Here is a 23,735-nt window from a genome sequence, read left to right as displayed (position 1 = left end):
CAGCCAATGCAGCCCTACCCCTTCCACATGTACATGTCATCTCCTTTCCCAGCACTCTGCCATAATGGCTGCAGCTGCAGTGTGGATTCGAACCATCCTCAGGTACACACTGTGGGAGATTCACTCCAGAGTGAAATGAATAGCTAAGAAATGAGTTAGCAGATTGGCTGTGTGTTGTTATTGTCCAAGCTCCATCTGGGGACAGGTGTTTCTCTGCAGCCTTGTGGCTGCAGCAGTGCCTTCCTAGCATCTCACTGGGCTGATGGACTTCTTTTTCCTACACACCTAGGAAGCTGGATTTTGTTCTTCCTGCATTACGCTGAGCTCAGTGAGGGTGCACTTAATTCTTAGGGAAGATCTCAGCACGTTTATTTAGTTCCTGGTTGCTTCGTGTATTTTTTTACTTTCTGCAGATGCAGAGTTTTGAAAGAGATACCAACAGAATGCAGCAGCTCAGACAGTGAGGTGGGAACCTTCTCTGTGCCTGGTTGTGACTGCTAGCCTACAACTTCTTCAGTACAGAAGAATCATGATATAAATAAAAAATAAAGAAGTGGGATCATTAATCTCTAGTGAAAACAATTCCTCTGTTGAGAGAATTTCCAGTAGGTTAACACTGATGAAAATGCAAAAATGTTGCACACCTGGGGGTGTGGTTGGCTGACGGTCCTCCAGGCCCAGCTCTTTCCTTCAGGAGCACTTGCAACCCATCAAGCTGCTGGCTAATTTAGGCCTTCGTGTACTGGCAGGTTTTAACGAGGAGCAGTGACATCCCACTGAGGAATACAGGAAATAATTTTATAGGAGAAATATTTGCAAGAAGGCAAAACTGTCTTCAGGGCAATGTATATTCCAGAGTTTCTCCTCACGGACAAAAGGCCTCTAGGTTTGCTCTGCCCTTTGATAGTGCAGTGGTTTACAAGCCCCCTTCCTGGCACTGCAGTTAGTCCTTTCCTCTCAGGGGAGCAGTCCTACCCCCATCCCTGCCCACTCCCAATGCACACATTTCTTTCTTCCTTTCCCCACTGCTATTGTTTGGCTTCCATCAAACCCGTTACCCCGAATTCTCCACAGCCTGTGCTGCTTCTCCTTACAGCTCAGCCTTTGTATCTCAAACTACAACCACGTGGATCTTCTGTTTTGTGCCTTCCTCCTCAAATCTCAGATCCCCAGATCTGTCCCCTTCCCACCAACTGCCCTGCCTGGCTTTTTGCAGCACAGCATGGAGCAGGTGCCCCCCAGCCTCCCCTTGCCACCTGCAGTCTGATGTACTGAACTGCTCCCTGTGCTCCCTCATATCATTCTGCCTTCTGTAAGCACTCCTCTTCAAAGTCTCAGTCCCCATCTGAAAGCTAGTGCAGGCCAGGCACTGTCTCCATTAGCCCTTACAGACAAGCTGGTCCCAGCTTTGGTTCTCTCCACATTTCCCAGTCTCCATTGGTATCCCAGCAGGCTCTGCCCCTCCTGAATGCCCTCAAACAAACACTCATGCAAAATACACACAGCCAGGCAATGAAGTCTCCACTGTGTGTGTTCTGAAGGGTTACAGGTGATAGCTCCTGCACTGCTCTGCCCTCTTTGCTTCAGAGGGGCAGCAGAGAAAAGCAGGAAGCCTTGTCCAGAACTACCTCACGTGGACCTGCACACCACCCACCCCAGGTATTTCCAGACAGAACACTTCCTATAGCTTCCAGCTGGGATTCAAGGGAGGTGGAGGGGCAGACAGATGGGCGATACAGAAAAGCTGGAAAATTCCAGCTCTGTCCATCCTCTGTGATCCATTCTGTGGCTCCTGCTGCCCTTCGCTCCCCTTGCCAGGGGCTGTGTACATGAGAGCTGCTGCACTGACCATGCAGAAAGCACTCTCTCTGCCAGCAGAGGGACAGGCTGTTCTGTGCCATCAGTGACACTCCCAGAGAGCAGCTCCTCCTCCCTGGGGAGGGCTCACGTGGCATGGTGTATCGCTTCTCTGCTGCCCACCCCGCACTATTTGTACAGCACATGGATGGGAGGGCTACACATGGAGGGTGTTTTATTGATGCTAATGCCATTGAACGTGGAGAGCACAGCTCTGAACCCATTAACCTCTGACTGCGTGGCAGAATCAGGGATGAGTTAGCTGCACAACATCATTACCTTTCTTCATTATTAAGTATATGAACATTCTCTTTGCTGGACAAAAGAGCCTCATTAGATGAGAGATGCATCATCAAAGCAAGGTCACTCTTGCTTGACCCATCTTGCTGCCCTTAGCTGGGACAGCCCATATCTCATAAGGCTGAGTTGATTGCAGTAATTCACACATTCCTCTGCCAACTTATCTGCTGTGGATTTAGGTAAGTTTTTAATGCTGGCGGTGGTGTTAAAGAAATAATCACAACCAACGGGAGGGAAGGGATAACCTGGCCGTATCTATTGAATTTGTGTTTTGTATCCATTACCTGAGTGTTTTTCTGCAACCAGCACTTAGATTTACAACGAGGGACAGCTCCATAGAAGTCCCTTTTGCTCCTGTCCTGTTCCCAGCTCAACCATAAAAAGGTTTTCTGCATTTTGAGCCACAGTTCTGCAGGCATGAATAACTGTGAGTACAGAACTGAGTGTGCACCTCATTTATGCTCAGAAATAACTGTATGCCTTAAAACCCAATTTATGAGTGCATCACATTTTGATTTGCAAAGTGACATTAATTGCTGTTGCAGTGACTTGTGCCAGGGGCATCTGAATATTTTTCCTCGTGTCTGTGCTTATTTCCACTGTTCTTTTTCAGTGCAAAGAGCCCTTCAGGGAAGGGTTTGAGCAGTAAAAGAATGTGGCATTTGAACTGGGATGATTACCTTTGAAGGGGGCAGTGAATCTGATTTCTTTGGTGGTGTTGGTGTAGGAGAGGCCCAGTGCTGTGTGTGCACAGCCCTGCAGAGCTGCTGGGAGCTGACAGTGACCAATGTGGCCTTCAGTGCAGGTTGGCAGCATTGACGTCAGCCCAGAGCTGAGAAATTAGCTGAAGCCCGCAGGGAAAATAGGCAAAGAAAAACCATATAATTTCTCAGCGCAGCACAACCGAGCTATTTCTCTTTTTATATTTTAGCCTATCAGCAAGACCTGTAATGCTTTGCTCAATTTGGATTCAGAGGAAAGGCTGCCAAAAATAGAGCAGTTAAATGTCAACATTAATGGTATCACAGCAGTGAAATATTTCTCACAGCAAGATGTCAGACTTGTAGCCATTATTCAGTAGTTGCCTTCTGTTTTTTAGGCAAAAATGCAGCATGTGCTCTAGTCCCAAGCCAGCCAACTCTTATTTGGACTCAGAACTTTCCAGCACAAATAGCATGTGATGACAGACCCAGAACCGTGTGTGCCAGTGCAGGACCAAACCCACACCATCTTCCTAACATGAACTGCTCTGCCACTAAGCTGGGAATAAATACAAGTCCAAATTAAGAACACGAGCAAGTTATGGGTGCTTTGAGGTAGGGACTGCTATCTCTCTTCTAATGTACAACACCGAGCACTGCCAGTTGTGCTGCATTTAGGTATGCAGGTATTTAGGAGCTACTGCACCTAAGTGCAGGTCAGCTAGTGATACTGGGACCTCACCTTCCTCTTAGAGTATTTGGCACGCAGTGTGCAGTGGCTTTGGAATCACAGAATGATGAAGGTGGGAGAAGACCACTAAGATCATAGAATCACAGAATCACAGAATGACTTGGGTTGGAGGGAACCTCAAGAATCATGAAGCTCCAACCCCCCCACCACATTTATTATCCTCCAGGGATGGACGGGGCATCCACAGCCTCTCTGGGCAGCTGTTCCAGCACCTCACCACTCTCACAGCAAACAACTTCCCCCTCACATCCAACTGAAATCTTCCCTCCCTCAACTTCAAACCATTTCCCCTTGTCCTGCAGTTATCTCCCCTTTCCAAGAGTTGACTCCCCTCCTGTTTGTAGGCTCCCTTTAGGTATTGAAGGCTGCAAGCCCTCTGATCATCTTTGTGGCCCTCCTCTGGACCCTCTCCAACAGATCTCTGTCTTTCTTGTATTTGGGCCCCCAGACCTGCATGCCGTGGGGCCTCAGACCTGGACACAGATGGGGCCTCACAAGAGCAGAGCAGAGAGGGACAATCACCTCCCTGTCCCTGCTGGCCACCCCTCTTCTGATGGAGCCCAGGATCCCATTTGCTTTCCGAGCTATAAGAGCACAGTGCTGGCTCATGTTGAGTTTTTCATCCATCAGGACCCCCAGGTCCTTCTCTGCAGGGCTGCTCTCAAGGACTGCTCCTCCCAGTCTCTATATCTGCTCAGGATCACCTTGATCATCATCCAGTCCAACCCCAGCCCATCCGCACCATGTCCCTCTGTGCCACATCTCCCCTTGTCTTGAAAACCTCCAGAGATGATGTCCCACTGCTTTAGAGCAGCATTAGGAAGATGATCCAGCTGTGAGGTATATGTGTGCTCATTGTTAATCCTGTCTGAATGTAAAGGCAGCTTGTGGGTCTCGGAGATGAGAGAGATGACATACAGTCCAATGTAAAAGGTATGACAGTGCAACATGTGGAATGGCTGCTAGTTTTTAGTGTTGCTAATAGGTATCTGACCCTTTTAAAAGACCAATTCATTCTGTCAGAAGTCTCACTCTTGGGACTTCTTTTTTCTTTATAGTCTTAAATTAATTCCTTGTAAGGTAATAACCAGTTCCTTACACGTTGTGTACAGTCCAACACTTGTAGTGGCAGCTGAACAAATGCAGGGCTGAAAGCCCTACGTCTGATCCTAACTTTCCTTTGTTTGCTTGTGTACTTGTGTAGTTAACCTCACTGAATCCATTTCTTCCGAAGACATTTGCATCTTCTTCACCAGCTAGAGACTTGGAGTAGTAATGTAGGTAGTTTGAAAATCTAATGTACTGCTTAAGCATTTAGCCTGCTGGTAAGCATTTATAGAGTGTAACCTTACCTCTGGAGACAGAATTTGTTAGAGCCCCACATAAAGAGCATTGAATTTCTAAGTCCATCTGGACCTGATATGTGATGCTTTATTTTTAGTGTATGGAGATCCCTGTTCAGATATGTATGATGTTTCTGTCTGCAGCTGGCATGCTGCAGAGCCCAATGGATCTCCAAATGGGGCTTTGAAAGAAAAAAAACCCCACCCACAGGTTTACTTACACCTTCAGCCCAGTGGTTGAGGTTCAGTTCTAGACCCTCTTTTCAACCATGAAATTCTATGTTCCTTCTCCATGCATTTCTGTTGGTCACTTGTGCTGGTTCAAAACACCATTATAGAATCACAGAACTGTAGAATGGTCTGGGTTGCAAAGGCCCACAGTGCTCCTCCAGTTCCAACCCCCTGCTGTGTGCAGGTCGCCAACCAGCAGCCCAGGCTGCCCAGAGCCACATCCAGCCTGGCCTTGAATGCCTGCAGGGATGGGGCATCCACAGCCTCCTTGGGCAACCTGTTCCAGTGCCTCACCACCCTCTGGCTGAAAAACTTCCTCCTCATATCCAACCTAAACCTCCCCTGTCTCACTTCAAAACCCTTCCCCCTTGTCCTATCTCTATCCACCCTTGACTGCTTTCCCCTAGGCTCCTTTCTGCTGCATTGGTCTTACTGTTGCCAGCCTTTATGATGCCCTTCAGGCAGTGCCCATGCATGGGGCAGATCCCCACAACCTGCAGTGATGGTGGGTGCAATCTGCCCACCCAGATCTCTCACTGTAGGTAGGAGCAGCACGTGCACACTGCCCTACCATAATGTGGAAGTCCAGCAGTGCCAGCACTGCTACTCAGGCCATTTTCCTCCCATCTAACTATTTTTCTCTGCTTCCAGGAGAGAAATACGAGCTACATGCAGGAACAGAATCCACCCCCAGCGTGGTAGTGCACGTCTGCGACAGTGACATGGAAGAAGATGAGGACCCAAAGAATTCTCCAAAGCCAAAAATCATTCAAACTCGGCGCCCTGGCCTTCCACCTCCTGTATCTAACTGAGCCTCCCGGCAGCAGCAGCCCTTCTCTCCTCCAGCACAGCTCTTGGGTTTTTTGTTTGCTTTCTTTTTCTTTTCTTCTTTTTATTTTCGAAGGCAGACGTTGCCGTTTGAGTACCAGGACAATAAGCTCATTGAAATCCCTGTGCAGTAATCAAGCCTATGTAACAAAAGGGCTAGGAAAAAAAAAAAAAAGATCTTTGTAATATGTAACCATATCACACACCAACTAATAGATTTGCTGGGAAGGACAAAGCAAGGCTGAAGCAGGGAGGGTTTCAGGCTGAGGTTTTGCACAGCTGTAATTTGCATGCTGAAACACCACCAGAGAGATCCTTCACAGTGGGTGACTGGGCTGATAGGCTTGAGATGCAAACGCCCAGAACGCTTGCTGTGCCCTTCATCAAGGAGCCTCTTTCTCTGCCCTCGGTTCCCTGCAGACCTCAGTCTTTCCCTTTCCTCCTTGTCTTTAAAGGGAAGGCCATGCGTTGTTTCTAATCTCCTCGCAGCTTGGTGGCCTTGTCACCCCTCTGGAATTTTCTGTAAGGAATGCCATTCCTGCAAGCTTTTTAGGAGACAACAGGAAAATGCCCTCTTCAGCAGCACTGAGCTGTGCCCTCGTGGAGATGGGTGGGCTGAGGGGAGAGGCAGCTGCTGAAGCATTCCGTGCCTATCAGCCATGTGTGCGAGGAGCAGGAAGGACTGTCATTCTATCTTCCATAAAGGTAGGAGTGGTACTTCTCTCTGAGTTTGAGGAGGGAGAGCCTGTCTGCTCGTTGCTCTGTGTCACTGCTGTAAGTTCCAGCAGTGGTGGAGGCTGAATGCTTTCCTGGCCGTGTGTTGGGCCTGAGTCTCACTGATTACATCCCTAAGATCCAGTTCTTTTCACCCTCCTTTTCCTGTGCTTTAAAGCCCTCCTTGAGCTGTATGCAGTTTGGTTTGTGGAGGTGAGGAGATGTTGGTGTTCTTTTGTTGGTTTTTTTCTTACTTTATTTTTTTAGGCCAAAGAAAACAGGACCATAATGACACACTTGAAATTAGACTGCATGCAACCGAGTCCCCTTTTTTCACTCTGTCCCGCATGTTTCTTTCACTTGCAATGTATCCTGAGTTACAGAAACTGTTCTGTGTGTCACCGTGGCTGACAGCAGGCAGATGCTGGGCTCCCTGTCTGCTACACCTTCCATGATGGCTTTTTTCATATGTATTTGTCATGTTGAGAAGATATTTTCTAGCCATTTGAGCTCAGATTTTGCATATACTTAAGCATGCGCTTAATTTATGCACATGAGTAGTTCCACTGGAATTAATACTGCAGAAAATTGAGCATATGTGTAAGATACAGTGGGATTTTTGAGCTAATGAGCTGCAGCTGTACTCCCCAAAATGACTACAAACGGCGCAGTGAGATCCCATGGTTTAAAATCCTTTAAAGTAAGCGAATGAATCTTGGAAGCTCATTCCAGGATCTAAAAAGTCAGCTTAGGCTGTGCAATCAGGCTTCTTCTCGTAACACCAAACGTTCAGCTTTCCAAGGGAGGGCTCCATTCCACCCTGAGTTAGCAGAGAGCCTACGGGCTGCACTGAGGCCGGCTCAGCCCTGTGCTGTGGGCTCTGCAGTGCCTCCAGGCAGAAGGGCAGGTCCTGCTGTTGGCCACAGCAGGAGGTGCCAGCCTCACGTGGATGGAGAGGGCGTCTTCAGAAGGAAGAATTCACCATCCTCATCCACTTTGTCCTCTGACCACCACAGCTCCTCGGTGTTCCTGTTGAAATTAGTGCTTATCGTAGTCTGTATCTCTAACGTGGTAACTGTCAGTACTCTGTGGGCATCGTCGTGTGAGTGGCACTCAGAGAAGCACGCTGAACGCAGCAGAGCCTGAGCGAAGATGGACGTTAGTATCTTCATGTCAGAGTAAAGTTGTCTTCAAGTAACTCCTCAGAGGCGTCACTCCAATTATTCATTTAGAGTTGATTGAAATAAATAATTGTTACTTGCTGCCCTGGGACTCCAATCTGCTGTTCCTATTGAACGTACCACCAGAGGCCACCTGTGACATTTCAGGAGGAACAACACTGTTATGAGAACATACAGATTTCGGACCTCCTCTGGTTCAATACCAGCATAAACAGGGAGGTTTGCTGGAGGTTTGTTGGCAATGCATGCTGTATGGAAGGGGTTCATGGCCTCTCATGGTTTGCCCCAGCTGTGGCTCAGCACCGCGCGCTCATTCGCTTGTTCCCTTCCCTGTGGGCTGGGGAGAAAATGGGGAAAGCAAACCAAGCACAACTCGTGGGCTGAGATAAAGCTATTTACTAAGGTAGAGCAAAGGCAAACAGTTAGGACTGCATGTATGTGTGTATGACTGTAGTAACAGCTGGTGCACCAGGAGTTGCTCACCACCTCCACGATGCCCAGCTCGACCCCAGCAGTGCAGGAGAGCCAGATGAGCTCCCACCCTCTTCCAAACTCCTTCCCTAACGTGGTGTCATATGGGATGGAATACCCTTTGGCCACTGTAAGTCAGCTGTCCTCACTCTGTTCCCTCCCTGCTCTTTGGGCCCTTTGCTGTGGACAGCCTCAGCTCTGTGCAGCACCGTTAGCAGCAGCTGTGACCATCGGGGTGTTGCCAGCATCTCCTAGAACCAAAACGCAGCATCATATCTGGCACTCTGAAGAAAGCAATTCCATCCCTGCTGAAACTAAGGCATGCCTACGTCCTCAGCAATCAGTCAGTGATCAGGGATCTGCCCCAGAGCTGATACTTCAGGTCTTTACACCTAAAAATGTCGGAGGCTGAATTTAGCCATGACATCCATGTACCCAAAGCTAGGAGAGATTTGGTTGTGAACGATGGAATTTGGCCTCCAGAGACATAAATCTGTCCTGCTTTGGGTCTCAAGCATTCTTTCCTGTAAGTGCATGTGCAGGCAGGTGTAAGAGCAGCTCCAATGCAATGGCAGCTCTTCGTTAACTCTGGAGTGCTCACCCAGGACGGGGTGGAACACAGTTCTGTTCATTAAAGCCTGGAAGGAGAAATGCAGTTCCGAGCCTGTTGTAAGTGTGCTCAGCACCTGTCCCATCTGTCCCACTTCCACCTGGTCATCAGGGATCAGTTGTGCGGGCGTTAGGGGGTGCCATCAGGGCAGCGTTGCAAACAAGAAGGGAATGTGGAGGAGCTGCTGCTGCTCTGTGGCACAGCCTGAGTCTGTGTGCGATGTGCTGGGGCCCTCTGCTGCCTGGGAGCACTGCGAGCTGCACGCTGCTGCCAGCACTGTTACAGCATGGGGGGAAACAGCATCTTGTGGTCTGCTTTTCTTCAAGTCAAAAGAATGGAGAATTTCTGTGGCCTTGATTTTTGTACTTACGCTAAAGCAGCCCCCTTCTTATCAGTGTAGGCGCACACACTTGCACACACATCCAGCATCCAGGCAGCCTGGGCTGCTGGTTGGCGACCTGCACACAGCAGGGGGTTGGAACTGGATGAGCACTGTGGGCCTTTGCAACCCAGGCCATTCTGTCATTCTGTGATTATTTTCAGCAGGAAAACACAGCAAGAGCATCCCTTCCTGTAACGAGAGTACAGGCACAGTCACTGCAAAGTGCTTTATGGCACTGCAGACCTAACACTTACCAGCTCACACGTGGCGCAGATGGAAGGTGGTTTTGTCCTGGTGTCCCCCAGCAGCAGGAAAGGACCTTCTGCCAAATGACTGCTTGTTCTGTGCACAGCACTGTGAGCTGCAGGGCCGAGCACAGCGCCGGGACGGAGCACGACAGCTTTGCCATCATACTGTACATACTTTGGAGATATTCTATTTAGTCATGTTTTATAGGAGTGTGAAAAAGCTATGGGCTAATTAACCACTTTTACACTTGTATAATTCAGAGCTTAGTTTAAAAATAAATAAATAAATATGGCAAACGATGGTTTTTGTGTTCTGTGTGTGCCGGCGTGGTGGGGAGCAGCGGAGGAAACGTCCAGGAAAAGGTTCCGTTAATTGTGACAGATGGAAAGCAGCTGTTGACGGCGCCTTGCATCAGTTGGTGCTGTGCCTCCCAAGCACTGGAAGCAGCGGGTGTTTGCTGTGTCAGTGTCCCGTGTTCCACCTTGTGGCGGTCACTCAGCTCTGCACTGCGAGGGTTTTCCTGCCGTGTGCTCAGCCTACAGGCTTACAGCTTCGTAACAGGGGCCACGTGGGCCCCAGGGCTTCTGTTTGAGGGCATTCCTGTGCACGTGTGTGGCTGCGGCACCCACTGGGTGCAGGCAAACAGACCAGCTTTGTGCTGGGTGCTGGGGGTGGTGTGCAGCTCCCTGCTGCCAGGCACGATGGCAGCCAGCAGCATCCCCTGTGCTACGGCACTGCGGTCCTGCTGCCCTGCAGCCACAGACCCTTGTCCTCAGCTTTGGGAAATGCACCGCGGCTGCTCGGTGTGCTGTCAGATGGAGCCCCTACAGCAGCGCTGCAGTGTCGAGCAGCGAGTTGTGTTTGCAAGGAGAACGAGCAAACAAGCAGACCCCACCAAAACGGGGCTGTTCTTGATTCAGTGCATCTTCTGGGATCCGTGGGATTTCCCAGCTGCCAGGTGTGCGGCCATAGAGCTGAGGCCATGAGGCTCTGCTCAGGGATGGTCCTGCAGTGCTGCGTGCCGCACACACGGCTCCCGTCCCCAGACGTGCCGTATCTGCGCGCATTACAACGAGTGCTGTTTGTAACCACATGGTTTGTACGGATCTCACGTTAGCGCTGCGCTGCAGTGAAACTATTACAGCGTTAAACATCTGGGTGGAATCAGCAGTTCTTCATCCCGTGTGTGAACCTCACTGGGAGCTCCCACCCAGCCCAGCTGGCAGCGTGCCCGCAGGCAGCCCTAAAGGCACGGCCCCGTAACATCGGTAACATCCCGCGTACAGCCGTGATGTTCCAGATGGGTTTTCTTCTCACCCCTTTCAGGACAGCGATGGGGTCGCCGGCCCCAGAGGTGTCCCAGAGCCCGGGGGGATGCAGTCAGAGGGCGCAGGGGGTGGGCTGGGCGTCTCAGTGGGTTTCTCCAGCCCCCCTGACTGCATGGATCCGTGCAGCTCCTGGGGTCGGGACCCTGCGCTCAGAACCTCGCACTGCACGGCTGAGCTCAGAACCTCGCACTGTGTGACTGGACTCGCAGCCCCCCGCAGGCTGCACGGACCCCCCGCACCCCCCGTCACCCCGAGGCGTTTCGTGGCACCTGCGCGGGTCCCATTGCCGGCAGGGGGCGCTCCCCCCCCCCCGGCACCCAGTTTTGATTGACAGCGCCGCTGTCCACTGGGAGCGGAGAGGGCGGGGCCGCCGCAAAGTCAGCGGGTCACGGCGGGGACGCGGCGGTCCCACGGCGGCAGCGCGGAGCGGAACGGCGGTGCGGAGGTTCGGCCCGTCCCGTCCCGTCCCACCAACATCCGCCTCTGGCGCCGTGGGCCGACGTCAGAAGATAGGAGGCGTTACTTTCGGAGCAGCCCCGCCAATGCTGCGCTCTGGCTGCCCCGGCGCGGCTTCCGGCGATTCATCGCGGCGCTGAATGCTGCAACCCTCGGCTCACGGCGTTGGGACGGATGCTGATTTTTAGCTAAGGAGCAAACGCCCCAGGTCCAGCTCTGTGCTCTCCGCCTCCTGCATCCCGCGCACAGATCTGCCGCTCGGTTTGCTGTCTGTATCCACGCTGCTGCCCCTGCACACGTGTGCTGTGGTGTTGGACGGGTGATGGAATCATAGAACCGTAGAACTGCTCAGGTTGACCTTAAAGATCACCGAGTCCAACCACAACCCAGCCATCCTACCCTGACTCTAACAGCCCTCCGCTAAATCACGGCCCTGAGCTCCACGTACCGATGGTCCACGCACAGCTGTGAGCAGCCTCAGTTCCCCACGCAGTGCTCTGGAGCCGCCTGGAGCTGCGGTGCCTGGCTGTAGGGCCCAGCTGCACACGGCTGTGTGAGGGGTGTGGGGTCAGTGCAGCAGCGCTGCGTGTTGGGAGCGAGGGGAAGCAGAGGAAGGAGGGCAGGGTGTCACAGAGCTCAGTTGGCGTCTGAATGGCCTCCTTCCTGTGAGTGGAGGGCAAGCAGGAGCAGCACGTGAGGAGTAGTTCAGCTGCTCATCCTTGTGACTTTGTCAGGCAGGTGAACGCAATCGAACCCGGCTTTCCTCTGCAGATGCCAGGTGCCCCAGCACAGCCCTGAGCTGCTCCTGCAGAGGCCTGGCCATGTGATTCCATGTGCTTACTGCCTCCAGCCCCAGGGAGCCTGTAACAGGAGGGGAGTCAGCTCTTGGAAAGGGGAGATAACAGCAGGACAAGGGAAATGGTTTGACGTTGAGGGAGGGCAGATTTCAGTTGGATGTGAGGGGGAAGTTGTTTGCACACAGAGAGTGGTGAGGTGCTGGAACAGCTGCCCAGAGAGGCTGTGGATGCCCCGTCCATCCCTGCAGGTGTTCAAGGCCAGGTTGGATGGGGCCCTGGGCAGCCTGGGCTGCTTTGAAATGTGGAGGTTGGTGGCTCCTGTGGAGGGGAGGTTGAAGCTTTGTAATCCTTGAGGTCCCTTCCAACCCAAACCGTTCTGTGATTCCTCTCTGCAGGCAGGACCTCCCCAAGGTGTTGGTGATCTCTTCTGATGGATTTCAATGGGATTACAACTGCGGTCTTGACTCTGAATTTTCATTATGCCACAGAAAGCGGTGTTGCTGTTAAACAGATCACTGATGTGTTCTTAACAGAGGATTTCCTCATTGCTGTGCAGTGCAATGGGTCTCTGTGCAGAAAGCCATGGCACAGTTGCCAATGAGGTGTGTGATCCTGTTGTGAATGAGGCTTTGAACAACACCCATAGCTCCATTCAGGGAAGGGGGGTCTGTAATTCCAAGTGCTGGGAAGAAGCCATGCCAGCATGGGTGACAAACCAGAGAGAAGGACAGAAAACCAGAGCGGCTGTGTGGCCTCGAAAGCATCTGAAAATACTGAAGTCCTTCCTACATGTGATATGGCATACAATGAATCTGCTGGGAGCAGCCTGGTAAGATGGGCCGTGTCCTGGGCCCAGAAGTCTGCTTATGGAACAGGCAGTTCATGCTGTGGATCACAAGGTGGGATACCTGATATCAGAGCAGAAAACGAAGCTGTGCAATGTGGTAAATGTCATAACCACCACTGATCACAGAATGTCACTGTCGTCCTCAGAAGGGCTCACTGGGCTTCATCAGGATGTGTGAGCAGAGAGCTGTGCAAAGTCCTCGGCTGTCCCACGCAGCTGTTCTGCCAGAAGGCTGGAGCTGTAGCACTGAAATCCTCAGAAGAAACTGAGCATTAGAACTGCACGAACTTCATTCCTGAATGGAATCTGTCATAGCAGCGGTGATGCCATCAGCCTTAACAGGGGTGCTGGCTCTGTCAGGAGCCTGAGTTACATTGCTAAAATGGACAGCGAGCAAATCTGTGTCTTGTTGAGCAATACTGCCCCGTGTCCTTTAGTGCTTACGGGCAGTGGGATGGTCTGAAAGTGTTACCAGGGCTGAGCAGTGTTCTGCATGGGTAGCTACTGACTGTCGCAGATCTTGCCTTCTATCAGCATGCTCGAGCCGTAGATAGAATGAGATTTGTGACTCAGTAACCTGAAGCCAGATGGGGAGCTGCAATCCATAGGGACTGCGTGGCTACTGGGTAATCACACAAATCACAGAATGCTTTGGGTTGGGAGGGACCCAAAGGACCATGAAGCTCCATCCCCTGAGGCATGCAGGGCCACCAACCTCCACATTTCAGAGCAGCCCAGGGCCCCATCCAACCTGGCCGTGAACACCTCCAGGGATGGGGCAGCTCTCTGCCAGCCCTTCCCACGAGCACAGACAGCAGTGCTGGCCTGGATGCTCTCATTACCAACTGAAGGAGCTGCTGTAAAAGGAAACTTCAGCGTCTCTGGTACAGGAGGGAGAACTGATGTGTAACCCGATTCTCTGAGCTTGTTTTCCTGGAGTTCAGATCACTATTATACATGACAGTAAGCACACATTAGCTTTGAGTACAGCTCACATTGCTTCCTCCTGCAGCACCAGCCAGGACTCCTCTGTAAAACACTAAGCTTCATGCCTTGTTCAGCTCTGAAAGGGCTCAGGTACATCGACCCCGTGCTTTCTTCCAACAGTTATTCCATTTGTCCTGTCCAAGTTCAGTGATTCTCTTTAGTTCTCAGTTTCAGATCAGAAACATAATGCTATTCTCTGTTTTCCTGCAGGATTTCTGTGCTGTGCCTGTGCTTCACTGTTAGGGAGGAAGAAACATGCTCAAAGATACAGGTTCCTAACTTGTTTTCATGCTCCTGGCTGCACGTCCCGACTCCTCCTTTCTGCTCGCTGGCTTTCCAGCTTGTTGTTACACAGACTTCTGCTGGAAAGCAAAGCTCAGAGCCAGAGATGAGCACATGGGAATCTGGGGGTGGAAGCTGCTTGTTTAGTACAGCCCCTGGGTTTTGTTGCTCGCCGCACAGCAGATGATGAGGGAAGGGAAAGGAGTACCCTGAGAGTACAAAGGAGCGAGTGGTGCTGTTTCATGATTGCATATGCAGAGTTGGTGACCAGGCACGGTCTGAAGTGCCACCTGCACCTCCCACCCCACCTGTCCTGTGGATGGCGGCCACGTGCTGCCAGCCCAGCATCTGCAACCTCAGCACAGCTCCTCCTGACGTGTGGGCTGACTGCGGCTGCTGAAGGGTTAACAGGAGCTGCTTCTGCTCAGCCCGAGGCAGCAGGACTCTGCACTGTGATGATAAATGAAGCATAGCAATGAGCCAGCTAGTTCTGAGTTAGATAAACTCGCCACCTGAAGATGAAAATCGGGATTCAAATGAGGTGAAATATCTGCTGCTTCCTGCAAGATAAATTGCCAGGCTCACTCAGAAAGTGTTCGCTCAGGCTTTCAGAGATGCCAGGACACAATGCGCCATCTCCCTTTGGCACTGTGAAGGAAGAAACTAGCAATGTGCTCAGCAGAGATGCATTCTGTGCTTCTCTTTCTCCTGAAGGCTGTATTTACACTAGAGGTGATTTTGGTAAAGCTATCCATAGTACCTTTTGATGGTTTTTTTTGCTTGTTTGCTTGAAGGAAGACTGGAGGAGGTGTCTGAAGCTCCAGTGCTCACCCCAACATGAGTGTCTGTAACAAGGACGTAATCCTGACAGATTACATCACAAACAGCCACAACATTCAGCCAACCTTAGCAGTGGCTGAGAACGGATGGGAAACTGTGTGCACTGAGTCCAGTCATTTTCAGTCTCAGTGTTCCATCATCACAGTGTTTTGCTTTATCTTCTGAGTCAGAGACCCTGCACAGTACTTCTTATCCCAACCTCAACCAGTGCTACTGAAGAAACAACAACAAAACACTATGAAGCCAAATATGTGGAGTTACTTAAGTAATTGTATATTTTATTTATGGAGGTGGATGCGATGGATCCTATTCCTGATGGAATAGGAAACACCCTGTATTGCTAAGGGAAGGAGAACTGCTCTTAAACTGCTAAACTTAGCGAGGTGAGGTCATTGTGTGTGTTGGTGACCACATCCATGAGGCCTGAAGAGATGCAGCTCACTGATGAGCACTTCCTGAGAGGATAAAGAAGAGTGATAACAGAACCTGGGGGGATTGGGACACCTCTCTTATGAGGAAAGGCTGAGGGAACTGGGCTTGTTTAGCTTGGAGAAGGCTGTGGGGAGACCTCATTGTGGCCTTCAGTACTTGAAGGGAGCATAGAAACAGGAGGGGGGACGGCTGTTTGTGAGGTGGGTAGTGATAGGACAAGGGGAATGGTTTTAAAGTGAGACGGGGGAGGTTTAGGTTGGATATGAGGAGGAAGCTTTGGCTAATCAGGAAGGACACGTGGAAGGGGATGCTCACCATTTCCATGGCTGCACAGCAGCAAGGAGCTGCTCTAGAAAGAATTCCCAATGCTCTTACATGCTGTACTTTGTTTGGAATGGAAAATAATCAGCTATGCAATTAGAATACTTTGTTCCTTGTTTAGTACTTAGTAGAACTTTCCCTGTAAAGCAAGTTAATCTTGGTGATAGAGGGAGGAGGAAATAAGGGTTTACGAGGAGCTGTAGCAATTCTCTTCCAAAGGTGTGACCTGGAGCAATGGGCCAAGGCCTCATTTCCTCACCTGCACCAACAGCTGGTGAGAGTGGGACTGGCACAGTTCAGTCTCGCCATGCCTGCCACTTCTATGCCAACCTGATCTCTTGTTGTATGCAAACAACTTCAAATCTGCAAGGTCCATGTGCTCAGGTGCTAAGAGGCAGTCTGCAGTTAATACCAAATTCAGTCAGTTTTAGCAAGAAACCACATTGCATACTAGCATGTACTTCAGCTCTCTCATTTCATTGGTTCTTCAAACTGTCAAACATAGAAAAAGGACTTGGTGTCCACAGTTCTATTTTGAGGTTTGTATTAACAGTTTAACCTCACATTCTTTCTTCACTAAGAGAGGAGGTACCACAAGGGCTTTCTAAATCAAACTCATTTTTGTGTATGGGAACTTGCTGGACCTGACAGTCAAAAAGGAGAAAACCACTGGCACTGGTCTTCACCACAGCTTTGAACCTACGCCAAACAGACACTGCAGACAAAGATCATCATCTCATCTCTGAAGTTTAACCTTTCCCTTTAAGTTGCCAGTTTAAAATAAAAGCTTGGAGTCTTTGCTTGATGGCCAGCACAAGCTGGTAGGTAGGGCAGCACACACTTTTGTTGTAGGCACACATTCAGCAGTCTGAGAACACCTTTCATAGGTTCAGAAGCAGAAGCTCTGGAATTTAATTTTAAAAGCATTCAACAACTCCAGTGAAAAATTAAACATCTTTATTTTCTTAAGCACTTCCTCCAGCAGAAAATAACCCGTTGAGGATTTCTGAACATCTTTTCATAGGACTACAAATCAGATAACACACACACAGAGAAGTTAGCAGGTTTGGGCTGTACAGTATTTTACACAGATACCATTAAAGTGCATCAAAGAATGCCCTGCAGTGCAAGATCAGACGTGCTTGCTGAAATCACTTTTGCAAGCCAAGCTCAGCTCAGCACACGCTATCCAATTAAAGGGTCATCATCATCAGATTGTAACTGAAGCCGGGAAAACGGACGTGGAGAAGCTACTCTGTTCTTTGTGATGATTATTACAATGCAGGTGAAGGTAGTCAATACCAACAGCCCCCCAATCACTATCCCAATAGCCTCTGGGAGGTGTATGCACCACTGGTCAACCAGCAGGCACTTGGTGTGGCTGAGAGTGCCGTTGTGCGGCTGCGGTGTCAGTCCCAGGATGTGGCACATCATTGGGTAAATATCAACGTTGTTTATCATGCTCTGCTGGTAACCCCGACGAAAAGCAGGCCCATGGGCAGCCAGGAATGGATGCATGCTTGGGAGAGTGTTGTCATAACCATGGTCACCTACTGGAGAAATGCAAATTCAAGAGGTAACATTGCAGCTTCTGTCTGCATGTCGAGTATTCCCCTCCCCCTTCATCCCCCACTGCACAAGGCACATTAACCAAGGGCTGAGGCAGACACTAGGAGGAAGTTTTTCAGGCAGAGGGTGGTGAGGCACTGGAACAGGTTGCCCAAGGAGGCTGTGGATGCCCCATCCCTGCAGGCATCCAAGGCCAGGCTGGATGTGGCTCTGGGCAGCCTGGGCTGCTGGTTGGCGACCTGCACACAGCAGGGGGTTGGGACTGGAGGAGCACTGTGGGCCTTTGCAACCCAGGCCATTCTGTGATTCTAAGGGCAGCACTCAGATCACACACTGATGAAACCCAGAGCTTCCCTCTTCCAGCCCCTCCCAGCAGTCTTTTCCCATATCAACCTTCAGCTTTTCCCATACCAATGTTCCTTCAGGGAACCCCAACTAACCTTTGTTCCCCCTCCCATTCCTGCCAAAGCTGAAAAGGGTGTTACCACTCACAAGTTGGAACACAAGTTTGCATTTCTTAGATTTTGGAAAGACCCTCCCCTTTGCCAACAGGCACTTCCTGAAAGACAGGCACCTTCTCATTAATGGCTTTCAGTTCAAGTATATTATCTGATCCTGCTTATCAGATTAGGTACACCAGGTGAATGCATATCAAAACAAATCCCTACATACCACAAGAAGAAACAGCCTGGGGATAAAGATCCAAACATCTAGCAAAACCTTGTGGCTGCAAGGTCGCTGGTACTTGGGCATCTGGTAGATTTGTAAGAAACACTGTGACTTTTGGTAAAGTATCAACAGCTATGGTCCAATTTCCTAATAACAACACACCTGCAGAACCTGTTCCAGGTACCAAAAATCTCACATAGCACGCTCAGCACAGGATATGAGTGACTGCATCTCAGTTCATGGCTCATTTCTTACTAACAGTTCTGTGGGTCATCTCCTTAAGTGCTTCATTAAAAGCTTTCCATCTGAAATGTCAGACTCCTATTGCTTTAGATCACACTCACCACTGCAGTATACATTCAGTACTCCTTTTATCATTTTCCACCCTTACATCAGTTACTGCAAAGTTAAAAGCAAAATACAGTGCAGTAACTTGTTTTAATGCACTCCTACATTTCTTGATTAGACTTTTTCCTTCTGCGATTTACTTGTTTTGAACAGCGATGTTCCAGTGGAGCTTTAAGGAAGTAGGAGTGCAGGTGTGTGCTAACAGTGCTAGGCACAGAGCTGGTGCTGTCACTTCAGAAGGGCAACAAACAGCCAGGCAGGCCAATACCTCCCCTTCCTGTTTCTAGGAAGCCATAGCTGTTTTGAAAAGTGATTCACTTCAACGAAGTGAGCACTGATGTAGCGCTGTTACTTATCTCTCTATATTTATCAGCTATTTTTAGGTATGTGAAATTGAATCTGAGCACGAAAACAGAAGAGAGCTCTATTGGAAAACACTTCAACACCTTAAATGTCAGTGGGAAGACGAGTGGCAGATGCTGGGGAGAAGTGGAATACAAACATGCCTCCATCACAAGCAGTACTTTGTGCAAACAATGGGCACAGGCAGCGGGGAGGCAGCAAGAGCTGCACTGCACAGTGCTCTGTCCTGGCAGCAGCCAGGCCTGCCCCCACTCTTTAATTTCTTCTCCCCTCCTTCATATGTATATTTTATATATAAACATTTAAACAACACATTGGTGAAATATTAAAATGCAAGGGAAACCTAGAGGTGCATCTCAGGCTATTAAGTTGAGTGTGGCCAAGTGTTTCAGCCAATAGAATGAATCATGGAATCATAGAACTGCTCAGGTTGGAAAAGACCTCAAAGATCATGGAGTCCAACCACAACCCAGCCATCCTACCTCAACTCTAACAGCCCTCTGCTAAATCACGGCCCTGAGCACCACATCCAAATGTTTGTAAACACATCCAGGGATGGTGACTCAACCACCTCCCTGGGCAGCCCATGGCAGTGCCGAACAACTCTTTATAGAAAGAAGTTCTTCTTGATATTCAACATAAACCCTTTCTTCCTTTGCAGTTGGAAGCCCCCAGGTTCCAGCTGAGAACACTCTGAAATGCTGTCTGAGATGTTCCTAAAGAAGCACAGACTCCACTTGCTAAACCAGGAGCACCCCATGGGTTGCTGGGGTCAAAGCAAAACCCTCTACCAGTGTTAAGTCAGGTGAGCTCAGATGGGGAAATCCCACTTACGCTTTGAGGGGGCCTCATTCTGCACAATTGTCCAGCCTTCATCTGCAATCAGGATTATGGGCTGAATTCTCTTATTATGGCGATAATGAAACCTGTCTGGGATTTCTTCTTTGAGATACACTTTCATGTGATGATCATCACACTGTTTCAGTAAGTTGTACACGTATTTTTTATCTGTCAAGAAAAAATGCATGTGAAACAACTGGAAATGAGGTCTTTTTTACTGCAATTATCTGTCATTAAACCTGAGGTTCATTTTTTTTTCCACAAACAATGACTTTTTACAAGGCAGTGATTGTTCCACATCCCTCATGAAATGCTACATGCACCAATGTGGACATCACAGCTTGCTCCCCATGAAGTTAGGTGTTTTGTGTCTGGGGCTGAGAACCTACAATTCAGCTTACCCTGTGCTTCTGGGGGAGTGAGGTGCAAAGTTCAAGCAGAGAAATCAAGAGAAAGCATATCATCCTCTATAGTAGCCAATATTTTATCCAAAGCAGTGAGCATAAAACCTTCTGTTGATCTATAAATGGTTTTGTTTGCTCTAATTGCTTCAGCCTGGCCGCACTTTGAGGAAGCTGAGACCAGCTGCATCATGAGTCACACCTGTTACTGACTACCTCCAGATACAGAAGCTAAAGCTTCATTCACAAAAATAAAAGTTGTACAGCAATCCAGGTTGGTTTTAGACAACAACATTTTTTGTTCTGAATAACCCTGTGGGCTTATTTCATGCTTCTTGCAAGCCTCAACTGGACAGAATACACGAGCAACAAGGGAGCAGGCACACCAAGTGCCTAGCTCTGTTCTCTATAAGCTGCACCATGACCACCATTATCAAGAAACCCCTCAGCCCATTGATTGCCGAAACAAAGTAATTTCTAAACAGACAGCGAACCACAGCAGCATGACAAGACTTCAAAAACTACCACCTACTGTTCTTTGGCAGCACTGCAGCAACTGGACTCCTGTCGATCAGAGTATAGTTACCACGACCAATACAGTTGTCCAGGATGATCAGCTTCTTTGGAGAGCACTGTGCCATCCCGTGATCACTTGTTATTATGACATTGATACTGTCCCACAAACCCGATGCCTTCAGTTTACTGGTAAGTAAACCAACGTGCTGATCCACTTGCTCTAACACTCGGCGCATGTTCTCAGTATCATCTGGTCCATACTTGTGCCCGCTCACATCTGGTTCTTCCCAGTACAGCGTAGCAAAATTGACAACAGGATCAGAGCTGTTCAACCACTTCACAATTTTCTCCACTCTCTCCTCAAACGTCACTGAAAAGTTATACTTCATGAAGAAGTGAGGGGTCGTGTTGTTAATCCTCACATCAGTACCGGGCCACATGGCAGCAGCACTCGTCCCATTTCTCTGCTGTTGATTTGTCACCCAGATTGGGACCGCTTCGTTCCACCAGAAGGGATCCGAATCATTGAACTGCGAGAACTTTTTCTTGGCATCTGAATCATACATGTCGTTAGCCACGATGCCGTGGCTTTCCTCATACAAACCCGTCACTATGCTGTAATGGTTTGGGAAAGTCTTGGTGATGAAAGCATTCGTAACCTGCTTTACAAGCACGCCATCCTCAATGAACTCCCGAAGGTGAGGAAGGTCATAGGTGTCCAAGTAATCAGCCCTGAAACCATCAAAGGACACCAGGAGCAGCCTGGGGGCTGAGCTGCCCAACCGACTGCAGCAGCTGACTATGGCAAACACAAGCAGCACTACCAGCACGTTCATCCTCGGAGCCTCAAGACGCCTCCAGCAATTAATCCGACGCACCTGAGGAGGTGAAAAAGACGAGCCATAATTCAGAAGGGCCGTAACACAACCAGCGCTACATCGTCCTCACAGCGACTGCTGCACAACCACCCAACAACGACCAACGGCCAGCTCCGCAGCACGGCCGCTGGGTATCGAAACAGACGGGCACGGAGACGGCCTTCAAAGCGGGCTGAACGCGAGGAACGGCTGCTCTGCCGTCCCCCGCTTCTCCCCACCCGGCTGCAGGCAGCAGCTCGCCCCCCCCAGCTTCTGCTTTCCCGCCCGCTCCCCTCACACAGGCCGCGCTCACAGCGGGGCCGCGCAGCGGGACGGCCCCACACGGCACGGCCGGCCCCACGTCCCGGCGGCGTCCCGCGCTCCTCCGACAGCTCGGGGCACAGCCTCGCCCTCACCCCCCGGCCCTCCCCCGCCGGCGCCAGGCCCGCAGTGCCGCCCGCCTAACCCGCAGGAAACGGACGAGCCCCGACCCGAGCGGTGCGCGCAGCCCTCAGGACGGCGGCAGGCCGCGCGCCCTCCCGCTCCCCCTCACGCACCCGGCAGCGCCGCCGCACGACCCCAACGGCCGCGGCGAGAGGTGGTGGGCGGGCCCCGCCGCCGCCTCGGCGGGCTGCGATTGGCCGGGCCGCTCGCCGGCGGAGGCTCTGATTGGCTCCGGTTTGAGTGGGCGTGGTGCGGGGTGGGGAGCGGGGATTGGGAGGAGGGTCGGGGGGGCGTTAGAGCCTGAGGGCGGGAAACGTGGTGAGGGTCTGCAGCACAGGGCTGGTGGGGAGCGGCTGAGAGAGCTGGGGTTGTTCAGTGTGGAGAAGGGGAGGCTCAGGGCAGACCTCATTGCGCTCTACAACTTCCTGAAGGGAGGTTGTGATGAGGGGGGTTGGCCTCTTCTCTCGTGTACCAGTGATAGGACTGGAGGGAATGGCTCCAAGCTGCACCAGGGGAGATTCAGGCTGGATGTTAGGAAATGCTGCTCCTCTGAAAGGGTGGGCAGGCACTGGAATGGGCTGCACAGGGAGCTGTGGAGTCACCGAGCCTGGAGGTGTTCAAGGAACGGTTGGATGTTGTGTTGAGGGACATGGATTAGTGAGAGCTGCTGGTGATGGGAGGATGGTCGGACTGGGTGATCCTGTGCGTCTTTTCCAACCTCGGTGATTCTGTGGTTCTGTGATTTCTGTGCTGGGAGCAGGGTGAGCTCTGCCTGTCTGCTAGAAGGGATCAGCAGTTCTGCAAAACCTGTCTTGTTACTGGCACTGAATAACAATGAAATCACCTCTGTGCAAGAAGGAAAACGAGTCCTTTAACAGAACAGGGCTGAAATCACAACTCCATTTTCAATTTCATCCAAAACAGCCCCACGGCAGACATGAGGGTCAGACAGGCCCAGCCGGGTGCTGTACGTGCTGCTCCAGCTCTGCTGGTACCCGCGTGGCTGTGTGTGTGAGGGGAAGGTCCTCTGGCAGTGACTTTACTGTGTTTGCTTCAAAGCACTTATTGTGAGTGAATTAAAGCTCATAGGAAAACGTAAAGTGTAGCTTTTAATCCAATTATATTTAGTTTTGTATAATGAGGACTGAGGTCTTGTTACAAATTTATTCCGAGATGCAAGGATTTTAGGCATCGAAGGTAACTTACTTACCTTTGGCAATGGGCTTCCTGAACCAGTGGGCCCTCTGAGGTGAAAGGATCTCCTTTGCCCTTACCTGTCTGCTCTCAGACCTGTTTGCAGTATTCACTGTGTGCAGTTTGATGCTTCCCAAAGGCAGCTCACTGTACCATCTCTGTGCTTCTGAGCTGTGCTGGCAGCAGTTACCACATGGCATGGAGCCTTTCTGCTTGGAAAGGACCTCTGTGATCCCCAGGCCCAACCCAACCCCCCATACCTACTGACAGTGTCCCGCAGTGCCACATCTCTGTGGTTCTGGGGCACCTCTTCCCTCATTGCTTCCTCAGGACAGGTCTGGTTCCATTGGCAACATATGCCTACAAGGCGTGGATTTCTGTGTATACTTATATTAAGAGAAGTAACACTGGGCACTGCCAAGAGGTTTCATCACCTTAATCCCTCTCTGTACTGTATTTCACCCCACGTTCATCTGCGTAGGCTGTAGCTCTGAGCAGCAGCCTGTGTGAAATCCTGCCCAGTGCCCTCTTAATTTGCTGCTGCAGTAGAGCTGAGCAGAAGAGCCATGAGATGCACTTGTTTGTGTCAGAGGAGTTTAAGGAACGACGGAGGTGAGATTTGGAAG

At 50.4% G+C, this 23,735-nt stretch overlaps 2 protein-coding genes and 1 pseudogene across 8 annotated transcripts in view; 2 read left to right on the top strand and 1 right to left on the bottom strand.

The window, feature by feature from the left end:
• Positions 1 to 7,990, top strand: part of RCAN2 (regulator of calcineurin 2) — an 80,773-nt gene extending 72,783 nt beyond the window's left edge. For all 3 annotated transcript variants that reach the window (XM_031604935.2, XM_031604936.2, XM_090136664.1), the window contains one exon: positions 5,835 to 7,990. In XM_031604935.2, coding sequence (XP_031460795.1) covers positions 5,835 to 5,995 — 161 coding nt within the window. In that variant the 3' untranslated portion in view covers positions 5,996 to 7,990. The remainder of the gene's footprint in view (positions 1 to 5,834) is intronic.
• Positions 7,991 to 11,400: 3,410 nt separating this feature from the next.
• On the top strand, positions 11,401 to 13,472 carry LOC149919274 (ectonucleotide pyrophosphatase/phosphodiesterase family member 5-like; annotated as a pseudogene). The gene is made up of 2 exons (XR_016464858.1): positions 11,401 to 11,869; positions 12,595 to 13,472. The product of XR_016464858.1 is annotated as an ectonucleotide pyrophosphatase/phosphodiesterase family member 5-like (transcript).
• Positions 13,473 to 16,847: 3,375 nt separating this feature from the next.
• On the bottom strand, positions 16,848 to 22,083 carry LOC116236337 (bis(5'-adenosyl)-triphosphatase ENPP4). 4 transcript variants are annotated; one of them, XM_031604938.2, is made up of 4 exons: positions 22,029 to 22,083; positions 20,631 to 21,492; positions 19,692 to 19,865; positions 16,848 to 17,461 (listed from the first exon to the last, which is right to left on the bottom strand). In XM_031604938.2, the coding sequence occupies exons 2-4, from the start codon at positions 21,448 to 21,450 to the stop codon at positions 17,094 to 17,096; spliced, it is 1,362 nt and encodes a 453-aa protein (XP_031460798.2). In that variant the 5' UTR covers positions 21,451 to 21,492; positions 22,029 to 22,083; the 3' UTR covers positions 16,848 to 17,093. The 4 variants fall into 4 exon arrangements, with proteins under 4 accessions (XP_031460798.2, XP_031460797.2, XP_089992779.1 ...); XM_031604937.2 differs by having other exon boundaries at positions 21,938 to 22,074; XM_090136653.1 differs by having other exon boundaries at positions 21,963 to 22,036.
• Positions 22,084 to 23,735: the final 1,652 nt, after the last annotated feature.

This window comes from Phasianus colchicus, chromosome 2, assembly GCF_987193195.1.
Source record: "Phasianus colchicus chromosome 2, bPhaCol1.hap1.1, whole genome shotgun sequence".
Lineage (NCBI taxonomy): Eukaryota > Metazoa > Chordata > Aves > Galliformes > Phasianidae > Phasianus > Phasianus colchicus.
This window is presented reverse-complemented; position numbering and strand designations above follow the sequence as displayed.

Coding starts and splice junctions, on each gene's coding strand:
- LOC116236337 (XM_031604938.2), bottom strand. CDS start 21,450: ATGAACGTGCTGGTAGTGCTGCTTGTGTTTGCCATAGTCAGCTGCTGC. Junction 19,866..20,630: donor TGCAGTGCTGCCAAAGAACA/GTAGGTGGTAGT, acceptor TTTTCTTGACAG/ATAAAAAATACGTGTACAAC. Junction 17,462..19,691: donor GAATGAGGCCCCCTCAAAGC/GTAAGTGGGATT, acceptor GCATTTCTCCAG/TAGGTGACCATGGTTATGAC.